Source organism: Chiloscyllium punctatum, chromosome 5 (assembly GCF_047496795.1).
Source record: "Chiloscyllium punctatum isolate Juve2018m chromosome 5, sChiPun1.3, whole genome shotgun sequence".
Taxonomy (NCBI): Eukaryota; Metazoa; Chordata; class Chondrichthyes; order Orectolobiformes; family Hemiscylliidae; genus Chiloscyllium; species Chiloscyllium punctatum.
Window position 1 is genome coordinate 78,986,402 of NC_092743.1, and position 14,460 is coordinate 79,000,861.

A 14,460-nucleotide genomic window follows, 5' to 3' on the forward strand; every position below is an offset into this window, starting at 1 on the left:
GGAGCAGATTTGATGGGTTGAATGACCTAATTTTGCCTCATTTGTCTTATGGTCTTAAAACTTTCCAATAAACCATTCTTCCTCATTGCTATAATTGACTCCTTGATAAATATTAAAACCCGTCTCCTCTTCTCTTCCCCTCTCCATCTTGTCTAAAAACCCTGCACCCAGGAATATAGAGCTGCCAATCCATCTTTCAGCCACATCTCAGTCATAGCTTCGATATCGTACTCCCAAGTGCCTATCTGTGCCCTCAACTTGTTTATCTCATTTCTTAGACTCTTTGCATTTAACCTCACAAAAAATAAATTCTTTCTCATCTAGCCTCTGTTTCCTTTGCTTCATTCACATTTTAACTTCTAGTTCAATCTCAGTTTCTCTCTCTTCTGAACCATTTGTCATAATCTGATAACTTACTCCCTCTTAAATCCTGATTTTCAATTTCTTACCTCACTCTTTGAAGTCTGCTTATAGGACTTCATTTCTCTTTCTTCCTATATTCTTGGTCCCAACATGGACAATGATCATCAGCTGTTCATCATTCTCATTCATAATGCCCTCCAGCTGTTCCTTGATATCCTTTACCCTGACATCTGGAGGCAACGTACCACCCTGGAATTATGTCGATGGCTACAAAAACTGGACCACCCACAATAGGTGTTTTGCTGTACTGAATCTGCTAGGACCCTATTTTACACTGTAATTTTACATCCAGAAGAGAATAAGGAGCTTCATTCCATGTATCAGAAATATTCGATGCAAACCAAACTCCATAGGAAACCAAGGCAACAAACCATTCTGGCAAAAATGAGTAAAAGTACAAATGATTTGTTTTGCAATGCCCTCTAAGACCACCAAACAGGTTCCTGATTAGATAGTAACACAATAATTTAGAAAGTGGGAATTAAAGCTTATTAAAAAAATGCTTTGGTTAGAATCACTAAAATCACTAAAATAATTATAATTGATAAAGTTGTCAGCACTTGTTCTAGAAATCTTATCTGTCAGCTTACAAGGCAGCTTAATGAATGAGCACATGTGTAGTAGAATGAGTGGAAGAACTGGTTAGAGTCATTCCTAGCATAAAAGATGATGGCCGAGGTTGTTAGAGGTCAGTCATTTCAGCTCCAGAATACTTCTGGAGGGTTTCCCTAGATCCAGCCATTTTCAGTTGATTCATCAATGACCTTCTGACCACCTAATCAGCTGATGCATCAATGACCTTCTGACCACCATTAGGTTAGAAGTCGGTATGTTCACTGATGATTGCACAAACTTCAGCACCATTTGTGACTCATCAGATATTGAAGCAATCAACGTCCGAATGCAGCAAGACCTAGACATATCGTGGTCTGGGTTGAAAAGTGAGAAATATCATTCATACCACACAAATACCAAGCAATGAACATCATCAACAACAATAATCTAACCCTTGCCCTTGACATTCAATAGCATTACCATCACTGATAACCCCACTATAAACATCCTGTGGGCTTACCATTGACAAGAAACTGCACTGGACAGCAGTGCACTGGTCATTTAAATCAGTGGCTGTAACTGTTGATCAGAGGCTAGCAATTCTGCTGCGTGTAACCTCCAAAATCCCCAGAGTCTGTCCACCATCTTCAAAGCACAAATAGGGAGTATGATGGAATACTCACTACTTACCTAGATTAGTGCAGCTCCAATAATACTCAAGAAGCTTGACACCATCCAAGACAGAATAGCCAACCTGAACTGTATCTGATCCACCAACTTCACCACCAATGCACTAGAGTAGTAGTGTGTACTATCTATAAAAAACGCAACTTACCAGAGTTTCTCGAATAGCAGATTCAAATCTCATAAATTCTATGCCTGGAAGGGAGCAAATACACGGGGATATCACAACCTGCAAATTTCCTTCCATGACATTCACCATCCTGACTTGCTGATATATTGCTATTCCTTTAGTGTTGCTGTGAATTCCAGGGAAGTTTGGAATATTATAATCACTATTCTGCTGACACTTCCTTTAAGACACTAGGATGTAGGCCATCAGGCCCTGGGGATTGTCTGCCTTCAGTCTCAATAGTTTGTTGAGCAGTAATGATGAGTGTTCCAAGTTCCTCCCTTTCTATAACCTCTGCAATCCCTGTCATTAGTGGGATGATATTAATGTCCTCTACCATGAAAACTGAAGCTACATATAATTTTGTAACTCAACCATTTCTGAGTTGCTCACTATTAACATTCATCCTTCAAGATTCAAATTAGCTACTCTCTTTCCTTTTGCTGATAGAAGCTTTTGCTTTTTTTTATATTTTGCATTCTTTTCTTTCATGATTTACCTTTGTTATTTTCATTACTTTTTTATAAATCCTTTATTGATCTTTACAAGTTTCCCATCTTTCCAGTCTGTTACTCACTTTGGCAATATGGTACTCTTTCTTTTTATTTTTATGATATCTTTAACTTCCTTGTTTAGCCATCGATGTGCAAGATCTTATCGAGACTGCAGTTGGAGTACTATAAATAATTTTTGTCTGCTTGTTTAAGAAAACATTTAACCGTGTTAAAAGTTAGTTCAGGATAGGTCATGTAACTGATTCCTGGTATAAACATTAGGTAAATGAAAAAACATTTAGTTGGAAGGGCTTATATCAATTAGATTTGGAAGAATGAAAGGCGATCTTATTGAAATGCATTTGCTATGAAGATTTAACAGAGTTGATGATGAAAGCAGGTTTCCCCTTGTGGGGGAATCTCGAATTAGAGGAAGCATTTTAAAAATTAGGCATTTCACCATTATGATTGAGAGAAGGAGAAAAATTGTTTTGTTCTCAAGATCATGAATCTCCAGAATTTTCTTCCCCACAGAGTATTAGAGGCTGGATCATATTCGTGGCCAAATTGCGAAGTTGGATAGATTTTTGATCAACAAGAGAATCAAGGGTTATGGGGTAGGGGCCAGAAGGAAAGTGTGGATGTAAGAGGTCAATTGGATCAGCCAGGAAATAGTCGAATTGAACATCAGGGTCAAGGAGCTGAATGGCCCACTCCTGTTCCTAATTTTTGTTCTCATCTAACATTTCTGAGTATAGGAGGTATCTGAGTCTGTAAAAGGCAGATGTTGCTGATATTTTTGAAAATAATCACAAAAATGATCTAAAAACCTGCAGAATAGTTAGCTTTTGCCAATTCTGTGGAGGTTGGTTCATTGAATATACTCAAAGTTGAGTTAGATAAAGTTATCTTTAATAAACATATGATCATGTAGCGTTTTGATTATACTTAAGTCATAAAGGTAGCTAAAAAGAATTGACAGAAGGGAGCTTTCTTCAAGTTACCTACTGCTTACCTGTGAGAGTAACAATGTTAGGGGGAACCCACTGTAGTTGTTTATTTTGATCAGCTAAAACATTAGATGTGGTTTATCATCTGGAAATAAAATCTTGTGGTGAAAATAAAGGAAGTCAATATCAATGAGAATGTTTTCTAATTCCAAATGTAATCAGGTCATCAACAGAACACAGATAATGTTGGCACAATTATTGCCAACATTATCTGAAGAAGGGCTCATGCCCGAAACGTCGATTCTCCTGCTCCTTGGATGCTGCTTGACCTGCTGCACTCTTCCAGTAACACATTTTCAACACTTATTGCCACAATCTAGATTCACAGATGTTTACTGCACTTAGTTGGTCAATAAAGATTTGATGATACAAATTCCATTTATAGCTTTTGACCCATAGCCCTGGAGGCTCTGGCAACGTACATGGAAATCTAAATACTGCTTAAATGTACATGAATTTCTCTCTACCTCCCTCTTTCAGGCACTAAGTTCTAGACTTCCACCATCCTTTGAGTGAAAATATTTCTCCTTAACTCTCCTCTTATCCTTCTACCTCTTACCTAAAATCTATAACCTTTGTTTATTGACTTCTCAACTAATGGAAGAAATTCCCTCCTTTCTATCCTATGTATATCTCTCATAATCATATGTACCTCTATCAGGCCCCTGCCCAACCTTTGCTGCTCCAGAGAAAATAACTCCAGCTATCCAATCATTCCTCATATCTCAGAACTTCTAGCCCAGGCAGCATCGTGTCAAATCTCCTTTGAACTCTGTCTAGTTCTAACCTCATAAAACAATGACCACAAATGAATTCCACTGGGGTCTATACAGTTCCATCATAACCTCCTAGCTCTTGTATTCACTGTCACGATTAATAATGACCAAGTATCTCATAAGCCTATTTGATCACCTCATCCCTGCAGCCTTCTGGGATCTATGGATATGCAATCATACGGACCCTCTGATCATTCGTACTTGCCAATGTCTTACCATTCATAGTCTAATCCCTTGTGAGCCCTTCCGAAGTGTATTGTTTATTTAACCAATTATTTACAATACTGTCACTTGTACCTAGGTACAATGAAAAGTGGATAATGTTGCCATGTTCCAGCACCCTCTTGGATTACAGAAAAAATAACTGAATGATTTGGATAAATGAGAAAGTAGTGAATAAGATATTAAACTGACATCATCAAAACTGAAACACCTTCAAAAGTTCATCTTTTCCTTTCCATAGAGTTCACCCTCTCTGCTCCTTCAATCGCTGCCACTTGACATAGTCCCCGTGGTTTTGGCAATGTGTTCAGTGCCTCCGAACTGGAGACGGTCACACTGCTGGTCATGCACCTCCTCCAATGCTAGACATTGACTGATGGGTCCTGGCTTGTCATTTGATGCAGCCACTTAAGGTGGAGAGGGGATGTAGACACATGGAGGGGAGGTGCAAGGGCAACCAAAACAAAAAACAGTTAACGAGCTGGAAAGACAATGATGAAACAATGTGAATGCAGCAGAACCCACATGAGCCACGAGTAGCTGAGTCCTACACTCAGGAACCAAACACTGCCGACCCTGCCACCACTATGTGCATTACCTGACATTTTTTCTTGGTCAAATTCTATTGGCTTCACTCTGTCCACCTGACGAGTACATTGTTATCCTCCTGCAGTTTATGACTGTCCCCATCAATGTTTACCACCTTCCCTAATTTGCTGTCATCTGTAAATCCCTTGAACATACATTTAAGTCCAGATCATTATGTGCGCAGCAAGGGCCCAGCACTAAGCTCAGTGGAGCTCCAGTGAAAACAGAATTCCAGTCAGAGGAACTTTCCTCGACCATCGTGCTCAGCCTCCTGCCTGTCAGCCAATTCTAAAGCCAATTGCCAGTTTGCCTTGTGCTGTTACATTCTTGATTTATTTGCCATGAGAGATCACATCAAAACCCGTGCAAGGTCCACTTGACTCTGGGTAGTGGGACAAGAAACCTCACCATCTGAAAATCATGTTGCACATTTCTTAAGATGTGAAAGGCATAATAAAGCATTCCTTTGTTTTCTAGCGATCCAATATTGGCTTTCACAGACTTTAACAGTTGTCCTATTACTCCTTATAATTTGCAGTAAATTGAATTAAGAAAAAGCTATCATTTGAATCCATATTGATATATTTCCCATCTATGCCATTTGAGATTAAAAAATGGAGGAGGTAGTCTTTCCCAAAGAAAACTCTGCAATATTTGCTGAACCCTCATTCTTAAGTCAACCAAAAGAAAAAGGTCTAGCAGAAGAAATACTCAGCATTGACTCTCAGGTTCCTTTGCACACTAGCAGTCACTCCAATAATTCTTGATTTTCATCTAACTGAAGATTAACCATAAACTAACTTAACAGAGATCAGGCTGAAAATGAATACCCAACTCCTGTCGCTATGTTCCTTTTTCCACATAATACACTGGCAGAGTGATATAAAGTATTGCCAACACCACTAACGAGCAATACTGACACTGCAATAACCTGTTCACTGACATTCAATTTGGCTTTCATCAGAGCCACTCAGCTCTGGACCTCATAGACAAAAGAACTGAACTCAAAGAGAGTGACTGCCTTTGACATCAAAACAGTTATTTGACCAGGTTAGACATTAAGGACGCCAGGAAAATGGAAAATAGGTGGAAAACTATCCATTGTGACAGGCCATATGTAACACAGAAGTAGGTGGTTTTGGTTCTTAGGTCTATGATGAGTCCCACGAGACCATGACAGGAGTTCCTCAGGATAGCGTGCTAGGCCCAGCTACTTTCAGCTGTTTCGATGGCCTTCCCTCAATGTTAAGGTTAGAAGTGGGGATGTTCACTGATGCTTACACAATGTTCAGCACCATTCAAGTCTTTTCTGGTATTGAAGCAATCTATGTCTATATGCAGCAAGACAAGGATCAGGTCATGTAGTCCTACAGAACTGTACAAAACTACACTGCAATGAATTTTGCAATGTTAAACGCAAATACAGGGCTCCATTGACTTGCTGATATTAAAGTGCGACAACATAAAATGGACAACATTAAATTGGGACTTACTGTAGCGTGGTAACAAGTGTAGATCAGACAATGGGAATCCTGCAGTAGAAATCTCATTTCCTGATTCCCCCAATCATGTACATCAGCTACAACACACCGGTGAGGAGTATGATGGAATACTCCACACTTGCCTGATTGAGTGCAGCTGCAACACTACTCAAGAGTTGGACACTATTCAGGGCAAAGCCTTCTGCTTCACTGGCATTGATCCATTATTTTAGACATTATTCCTTCCAAACCTAATGCAGTGTGCACCATCTACAAGATTCAATGCAGCAACTCACCAAAGCTCCTTTGACAGCACTTTCCAAACCTACAACCTTGAGCACCCAGAACAGTGCTTAATTTTACACTTTGACCCTATTTTTAAAATTGTCATGCTCTCTGAGGGGGTTGGTGGGGGAGGGTTGGTGGGGAGGTTGGTGGTGGTGGTGGGTAGGCACGTAGAACAGGGGAGTCCAGTTCCAAGGGGTGGGGGGCAGTCTGTTACTACAGAACTTGGTCATTATAGTTCAGTCTGAATTCCATGGCAGACATTGCTGCATGGAACTCGAGACCCACTTGTTGTCCTAACCTTACTTTGGAAAGCTCTAACTCTAAGCTACCTGGATTATACCTCTTCCCACCCTACGTCCTGCAAAAATGCTATCCCGTATTCCAAATTCCTCCGTCTCCACCGTATCTGCTCCCAGGAGGACCAGTTCCACCACAGAACACACCAGATGGCCTCCTTCTTTAGAGATCACAATTTCTCTTCTCACGTAGTTGAAGATGCCCTCCAACACATCTCATCCACATCCCGCACCTCCGCCCTCAAACCCACCCCTCCAACCGTAATAAGGACAGAAACACCCAGTCCTCACTATCCACCCTACCAACCTTTGCATTAACCACATCATCTGCCGACATTTCCGCCACCTCCAAACGGACCCTACCTCCAGAGGTGCATTTCTCTCTCCACCCCTTTCCGCTTTCCGCAAAGACCATTCCCTCCGTGACTACCTGGTCAGGTCCACAGGCCCCCAACAACCCACCCTTCCATCCTGGCACCCTCCCATGCCACCGCAGGAATTGCAAAACCTGTGCCCACACTTCCTCCCTCACCACCATCCAAGGCCCCAAAGGAGCCTTCCACATCCATCAAAGTTTCATCTGCACATCCACCAATGTCATTTATTGTATCCGTTGCTCCCAATGTGGTCTCCTCTACATTGGGGAGACTGGACACCTCCTCGCAGAGCACTTCAGGGAACATCTCCGGGAAACCCACACCAATCCACCCCACTGCCTTGTGGCCCAACATTTCAACTCCCCCTCCCACTATGCTGAGGACATGCAGGTCCTGGGCCTCCTCCACCGCCGCTCCCTCACCAGCCAAGGCCTGGAGGAAGAACGCCTCATCTTCCGCCTCAGAACACTTCAACCCCAGGGCATCAATGTGGATTTCACCAGTTTCCTCATTTCCCCTCTCCCCACCTTACCTCAGTTCCAACCTTCCAGCTCAGCACTGTTCCCATGACCTGTCCTACCTGCTAATCTCCCTTCCCACCTATCCACTCCACCCTCCCCTCTGACCTATCACCTCCATCCCCACCCCCATTCACCTATTGTACTCCTTGCTACCTTCTCCCCAGCCCCACTCCCCCCGCCCATTTATCTCTCCACCCTAGAGGCTTCCTGCCTCTATTCCTGATGGAGGGTTTTTGCCCAAAACGTCAATTTTCCTGCTCCTCGGATGCTGCCTGACCTGCTGTGCTTTTCCAGCACCACTCTGATCTAAACTCTGGGTTCCAGCATCTGCAGTCCTCACTTTTGCCAAAGCTCTAACTCTAAGCCTATCACAGCACATGCATTGCAATACCTGAAAGTTCCTCCCTAAGCCACTTGGAACGATATCACTCTTCCTTGATTGCTGCTTGATCAAAATCTTGGACCCTACCTCTTGCATTGTGCATGTACCTACACCACTTGAACTGAAGCAGTTCGTGACAGCAGTTCATCACCACCTTTTGAAGATATCATGACCGAGAACATTGTCTTGGATCACCTACGGACATACTGAATTTTTAATTGCAACATTTGCTTTGTACAAAGACAAGAAAGATCCAAAAAGTAATTGCTAATGTAATTTCAGTGGCTATATGAAGAGAAATGCTGGAATGATGAATGTTAAACAGTTATGAAGCTTCAATGGAGAAATGTACTACAGACTGACCTTAATCTCCTGTGAATGTCTCAGACTGTGAATATTATGGGAGAAAAGATAACTATCTGGGCAAGCGATACGCTTGCATTTACCACTTTTAAGAATGTACAGGGATGGGGTCAAAAGCAATATTCAACTCTGGTCTGAGTATGTATCAGTGGGCTGAGGTGCTTGGGTGCAATAGTTTGAGTGGTAGTGTGCTGAGAAAGTCACAGTTGAACAACTATCTTTCTGAAAACTGATGTTTGAGAATATGGATCCTCTTGCTATAATTGCTAGATATCAGTCAACAAACAAGTTCAGAAAGAAACAGGACAAAATTAGCTAACCTGTAAAGGCAAGAATTTGGAAATCAACTGTTAATGTAGCTCCACTATCTACCCTTCACAAATGAACCAGAGACTTATCTATATATCCTTTAACTTTGTCCCATCTTTACACTCACTTCTCATTTTAATTTCTATGTGTGTGTGTTGCATTACTATTTCTTCTAATGTTTAGTAAATAATAAACTCACTTTTTTGCTATCTCAGGAAAGCCTAGTAATTCTGATTTTTGTGAAGATTTGTAACTCAGGTTGTGGTTCAGGTTGTAAGTTTGCTCGCTCAGCTGGAAGGTTTGTTCTCAGACGTTTCATCACCGTGCTAGGTAACATCTTCAGTGAGCCTCTATTGAAGCACTGGTGTACTATCCCACTTTCTATTTGTGTGTTTTGGTCTGTTGTGGTGGGTGATATCACTTCCAGTTCTTTTTCTGAGAGGTTGGTAAATGGGATCCAAATCGATGTGTTTGTTGATGGAGTTCTGGTTTGAATGCCAGGCTTCTAGGAAATCCTGTTTGTGTCTTTGTTTAGCCTGTCCAAGGATAGATGTATTGTCCCAGTTGAACTGGTGTCCCTCGTTGTCTGTGTGTGTAAGGATACTAGTGACAGTTAGTCGTGTCTTTTGGTGGCTAGTTGGTGCTCGTGTATCCTGGTGGCTAGTTTCTTGCCAGTCTGTCCAATGTAATGTTTGCTGCAGTCCTTGCAGGAGCAATCATCTCAACACCAACAAACGGAGCTGCATCAGGACATTATTTAAATGAGCCACAACACACTGCAGCACCCAGGAACTACGAGATGCTGAAGAGAAACACCTACCCAACATATTGAAGAATGACGTATACCCGATAAGCACAGTCCGCCAATTCTTACACAACAAACCTAAACAAGAAGACACAACACACCCAGAGACTCTAGTCATACTACCATACATTAAAGACATCTCAGAGATGATGACCAGACTAGCATGGTATCATGCTAGCCCACAAATCTACCAACACACCGAAACAATAATAGCAAAGGTGTAAGAGCCTTGCTTATTAACAACACATATTAAGAAATCACAGACACAGGCCTTTGATCAAATCATAAACCATTTCCATTAGAATTTTATGGGTTAACCAGTACTGAAACCAATATTATAATTTCTATTCTCAGTTAAAATACAAATCCATTGCATTGCTTTTAAGCAAGTCGACCAAGGTCAGAAAAACATTTGTCTGTATATTGTGAGTGGAATACTCAGTATAAGAACTAAAATATTAGCCAGTGATATTCATGCTGCTCCATTAAGTTCACAGTTTAAACCTAGGAGATATATATTATTCGAAAAAAAATTCCAAAACGACTTGTGAGAAAACAAATGCAGTTGAGTTATTTAATAAATTGAGAGTTTCGTGCACCATTTTAGCCTGTAATGCATGGAGAAGGACAAAGAGGTTGTACTCATTTCAATTCCAAGTGCATTAGCAAGGAATTCAACATCACAGCCTTTGGTGGATCAGGAAATCTCTGATAAAATCTTCTACCTTTCAGCATTTAACTGTGCATGTACAATGCTGCTAGCCTTGCACTATTATTACAACAAAATCTAGGGCAATATAATTTTCCTTCCAAAAGATTTTTTTTGAATATGGTTACCTCTCCTAAAAATTCACTCTCTTCCTCCCGGACTCGAGCTTGGTCCCACAGCGTGATTTCTAACATACGTTCCCGAAATTCTCTCCGATGAACTGGAGAATAAATGAATGTCTGGTTCCACTTTGGTTCAAGTGTTTTCTTCGCTGTTTTCGTTCTTCGTTTGCTTTTGTCACTGGCAAACAATCACAGGACAGAAATTAGAAATGCAAGTAGAGCTTCAAAACATACACTAACAGGATATTTACTAATTTGATGATCTGGATGTCGCTATGTGGACGGAGGATGTTGATTGGCACTAGCTACATTCCAACATGATCATTCAAAGTCAATTAGGAGATGTACAAGACAAGATCAGTGGATGCTCCATGTCAGAATTCCTCATAAAGTCAGTCAAGGCTCAGACCTTAGGCAATAATGATGAGGATGGCATGGAGACACACAGCATGGACTTCCACACAGCTAGCCGATGTTGGTTCTCTTAAGCCATCCTTCCCCGGGGCAATTGTTTTCTCAAGTGTGGTCATGCTGTGACAGGAACTGGCAGGACCACTCACCCACAATAACAGGTTAATGATTTAAACTAATCAAAAACTTATCAAGATCTATTGCCAAAGACAACTAGGATTTCCTTGTTTTCCTGACTTCACTTGCAGCCACAGGCTGTCTTCCGGAGAGCACCACCCCATACCCCCCAAAAAGGTGGTTGGGTTTGAAGGATTACTGTTAATTTTTAAATTTATGAAAAGTTGGAGAGAGGGTGCTATTTAGTTTGTCGTCTTCCTCCCTTACCCGCAATGCCATCCTGCTGCTGTTTCCAACGTTGGCACTTTAGCTTTAACGCTTCAACTGTTATTTTTAGTTGGACAGTAAGCCTATCCTCTGGCCACTAAATTGGCCAATTTGGTGGAAATCACAGATGCTGCCCACAGTTTAGGCTTCTGATCCCTGTCTAAGTCTAATGGTAAGAGTCTTAAAGCCTGAGCTAAGTGCAAATGTCACAGTAAAGCAGGATTAGATAGAAGTCAGAGGACAATTTGAATAGAACATATGTGTAATTCAGCACTCATTTGAAAATCTTAAACATTGGAAAATGTATATTAACATTATACACTGTTATATCCACATTTATAACAGAATAATTCTTAATAAGCTTGCCATGCTTTCACTCATGTTTAAATACAATGTGACAATTTTGTTTCGGTAATTTCCATTATTAAGATGGATATATAAAGTCATAATAATAAATTGATAAGTGATTGGCATAGGATTCTAATACATCTAATACAATTTAATACAATCCACTGTTTTACCTCTGCCAGTGAAGCCATCAAGGAGTGTCATCATCATGGTGAATCATAAAGAATTTCTAATGTCAATGCAATGAATCATGACTGTTTTGTGGTGTTAATGGCTGAATGATAATGATAAAAGTTCTATAGCCAACAAATTGAGGCTCATTATTTGTTTGGGTATGAAAGAAAGATTCCAACAGAAGTGAAATAATTTCAGTAATTATATGTTGATAAATATTTAACGTAAAGGTTGCAGCAATTACATAAACAGCTATGTGCCACTTAATCATACCCTGAGGCTAACCTTTTTTTACTGCTGCCAGTCAGACATAGGAGATAAAATTATTTACAGCAATACTACAAAATAGACTCATGGTGAGTTGACTTTGGAATTAGTCGTCTTCGGTCTCATGAAATAATAGGGTTGACCATTGAAGCGCAACCTATGTGAAACAGCATCTGGCATGACCAAGGTCCACACGCTGAAATCTAGTTGAGGCTTTCTTCTAATATCGTTCCAAGTGGTCAGCTTAAAGAAATCAAAGTCCTCAACGACCATTGAAATATGTGAATCTATCAACAACCTTCAGCATAATATTGTCAATGCTGAATGTCAATACAGAAAGATCCTGGACTGAATCAATCTAAGAGGCTCCTACTCCATTTTTATAGTACTTGTTGGTTTGCTTTGATAGCTTATTTTTTCCCACATTTTAAAATTTTTTGGCCATCATTTGTTGGCTTTTCAAACTTTCCAAACCTTCTGGTTCACCACTAATGACTTTCATAAAGTATCAAGTTGAAAGAAAACATGTGCAATCTTCAACTTTACTAGTTAAACATGTTGAAAATCACACAACACCGGGTTATGGTCTTTTGGTGCCCCGCCCTTTCTTCGGGTAGCAAGCTTGTGGTTACAAATAAACCAGTTGTACTATAACCTTGTGTTTTTGACTTTGTTCGCTCCAGTCCAACACCAGCATCTACACATCATGGTTAACCATGATCAGTTCATCCCCTTCCCAAGTTCCTTCTTCCCCACTGTGAGTCATGAACTGTTTTCTAAGATGTATACTAAAAAGTAGTTGGATGCACCACATAAATTGCTTGTAAACTTTCCCAAAATTCAAAATTAATACAGAGGGAGATAATTCTAAATTCTTTAATAAAAAGGTGTGAAGGCAATCTCGCAAGTACCATGAAGATAGAGAAGATGCTTCTTTAAATATATAAAAAGGAAGAGAGATACCAAAGTGCCCCACCACACTTTCCTTCCCGTCTGCCTTTTCAAAAAGTCACATTCCCCTGAATATTCTAGTTCCTATCTCTCATTTCCTTATAATCATGTTTCTATCATGAATAGAAGGTCATATCCATTAATTTGTATTTGTGCTGTTAATTAATTTTTGTTCTGAATACAAAGCACATTTGAGCAAAAAACAACGAATTTTACATTTTTAGCACTGTTGCCCTCTTTGACCCTGTTTATTGCTTTTTTTATGCTTGTACACTCTACCACTACCTGGATATTATTCTGAAAGCAGTTATCCTGCAATGCCACTGAATTATTTTGCTAAGTATATATGCCGCCTTTCCCTTGAGAATGAATGTCCTTGCCTGAAGCTGTGAGGCATGGTGACACCAACACGCCACCCTCCACCACCCCCACACTCAATAACTGTGGATTTCTTTTTCAGGTAGTGGGATTTGATTCTAAGCACGTTACATATACGAAATCCTGCAGAGACCCTCACTTACTGGCATTCCAAACAGATGTAATCTGATTGGGACGTAAATTGATCAATCAACCAATAAAGTTGCTAAAATTACATTATTTGACATGAAAGCTCATGAGAATCTAATTTAAGAGAAAAAAAAGCTACTTTAAAATTGTGAAAGGAATGTTTTTAAGATAACCTTTAAATATGCTGCTGAATCTTCAATAACTGTCCACCTTAGTTAGCATTTGTGTGTGGAAGTGCTGACATTCAACTTGAAGCACCACATTTCAAATTTGCAGTTGTGGCTAACCTGAGAAATTGGCTGCAAAATTATGTCTGTTGGTCCTTTCTCCCGAGGATTGGACCATGGACTTCCGTTGAATTGGTTCACATATGAACAAGGTACCGTAGTGGCTTGCCACTGCCTCCTGCAAGATGGCTGATCAGGAGACTCTCCTGTTCCTACCACCTATCATCAGGCCTACTGAAAGGATTTACTGGCTGACAGTCAATCTGACAAACACATTTGCAAAGCAATTACTACCATTAACAGACCATAGCATAGGATTCAAATCCAGAATTCTGGCCCAGAGGTAAAGATGCACTGCAGCATATAGCCTCCCATTCAAAATGATGTAGAAGACCTAGTTCTATCACTTCTGTAATATTATAAAACCATGACAAAGGTTTCATGATTCATGAGAAAGATTCTTGTCTTCAGAGGTGTGTGTCTTGGACATAGTCCTACATGTGCATTTGATTGCCAATATGCACTCCAGACTGTGGGCTAGCATCGTGAAATTAAAATCAAAAATGGCGAAATTAAGAGATTTGGTAAAAGGAGATTATGGTGAAATGAACCAAACA

The 14,460-nt window shown here is 40.4% G+C and overlaps 1 protein-coding gene across 7 annotated transcripts in view; it reads right to left on the bottom strand.

Annotated features, from left to right (window-relative positions):
- rims2a (regulating synaptic membrane exocytosis 2a) overlaps positions 1–14,460 on the bottom strand; it is a 1,169,411-nt gene that overhangs the window by 431,664 nt on the left and 723,287 nt on the right. For all 7 annotated transcript variants that reach the window (XM_072570612.1, XM_072570611.1, XM_072570619.1 and 4 more), the window contains one exon: positions 10,581–10,752. In XM_072570612.1, coding sequence (XP_072426713.1) covers positions 10,581–10,752 — 172 coding nt within the window. The remainder of the gene's footprint in view (positions 1–10,580; positions 10,753–14,460) is intronic.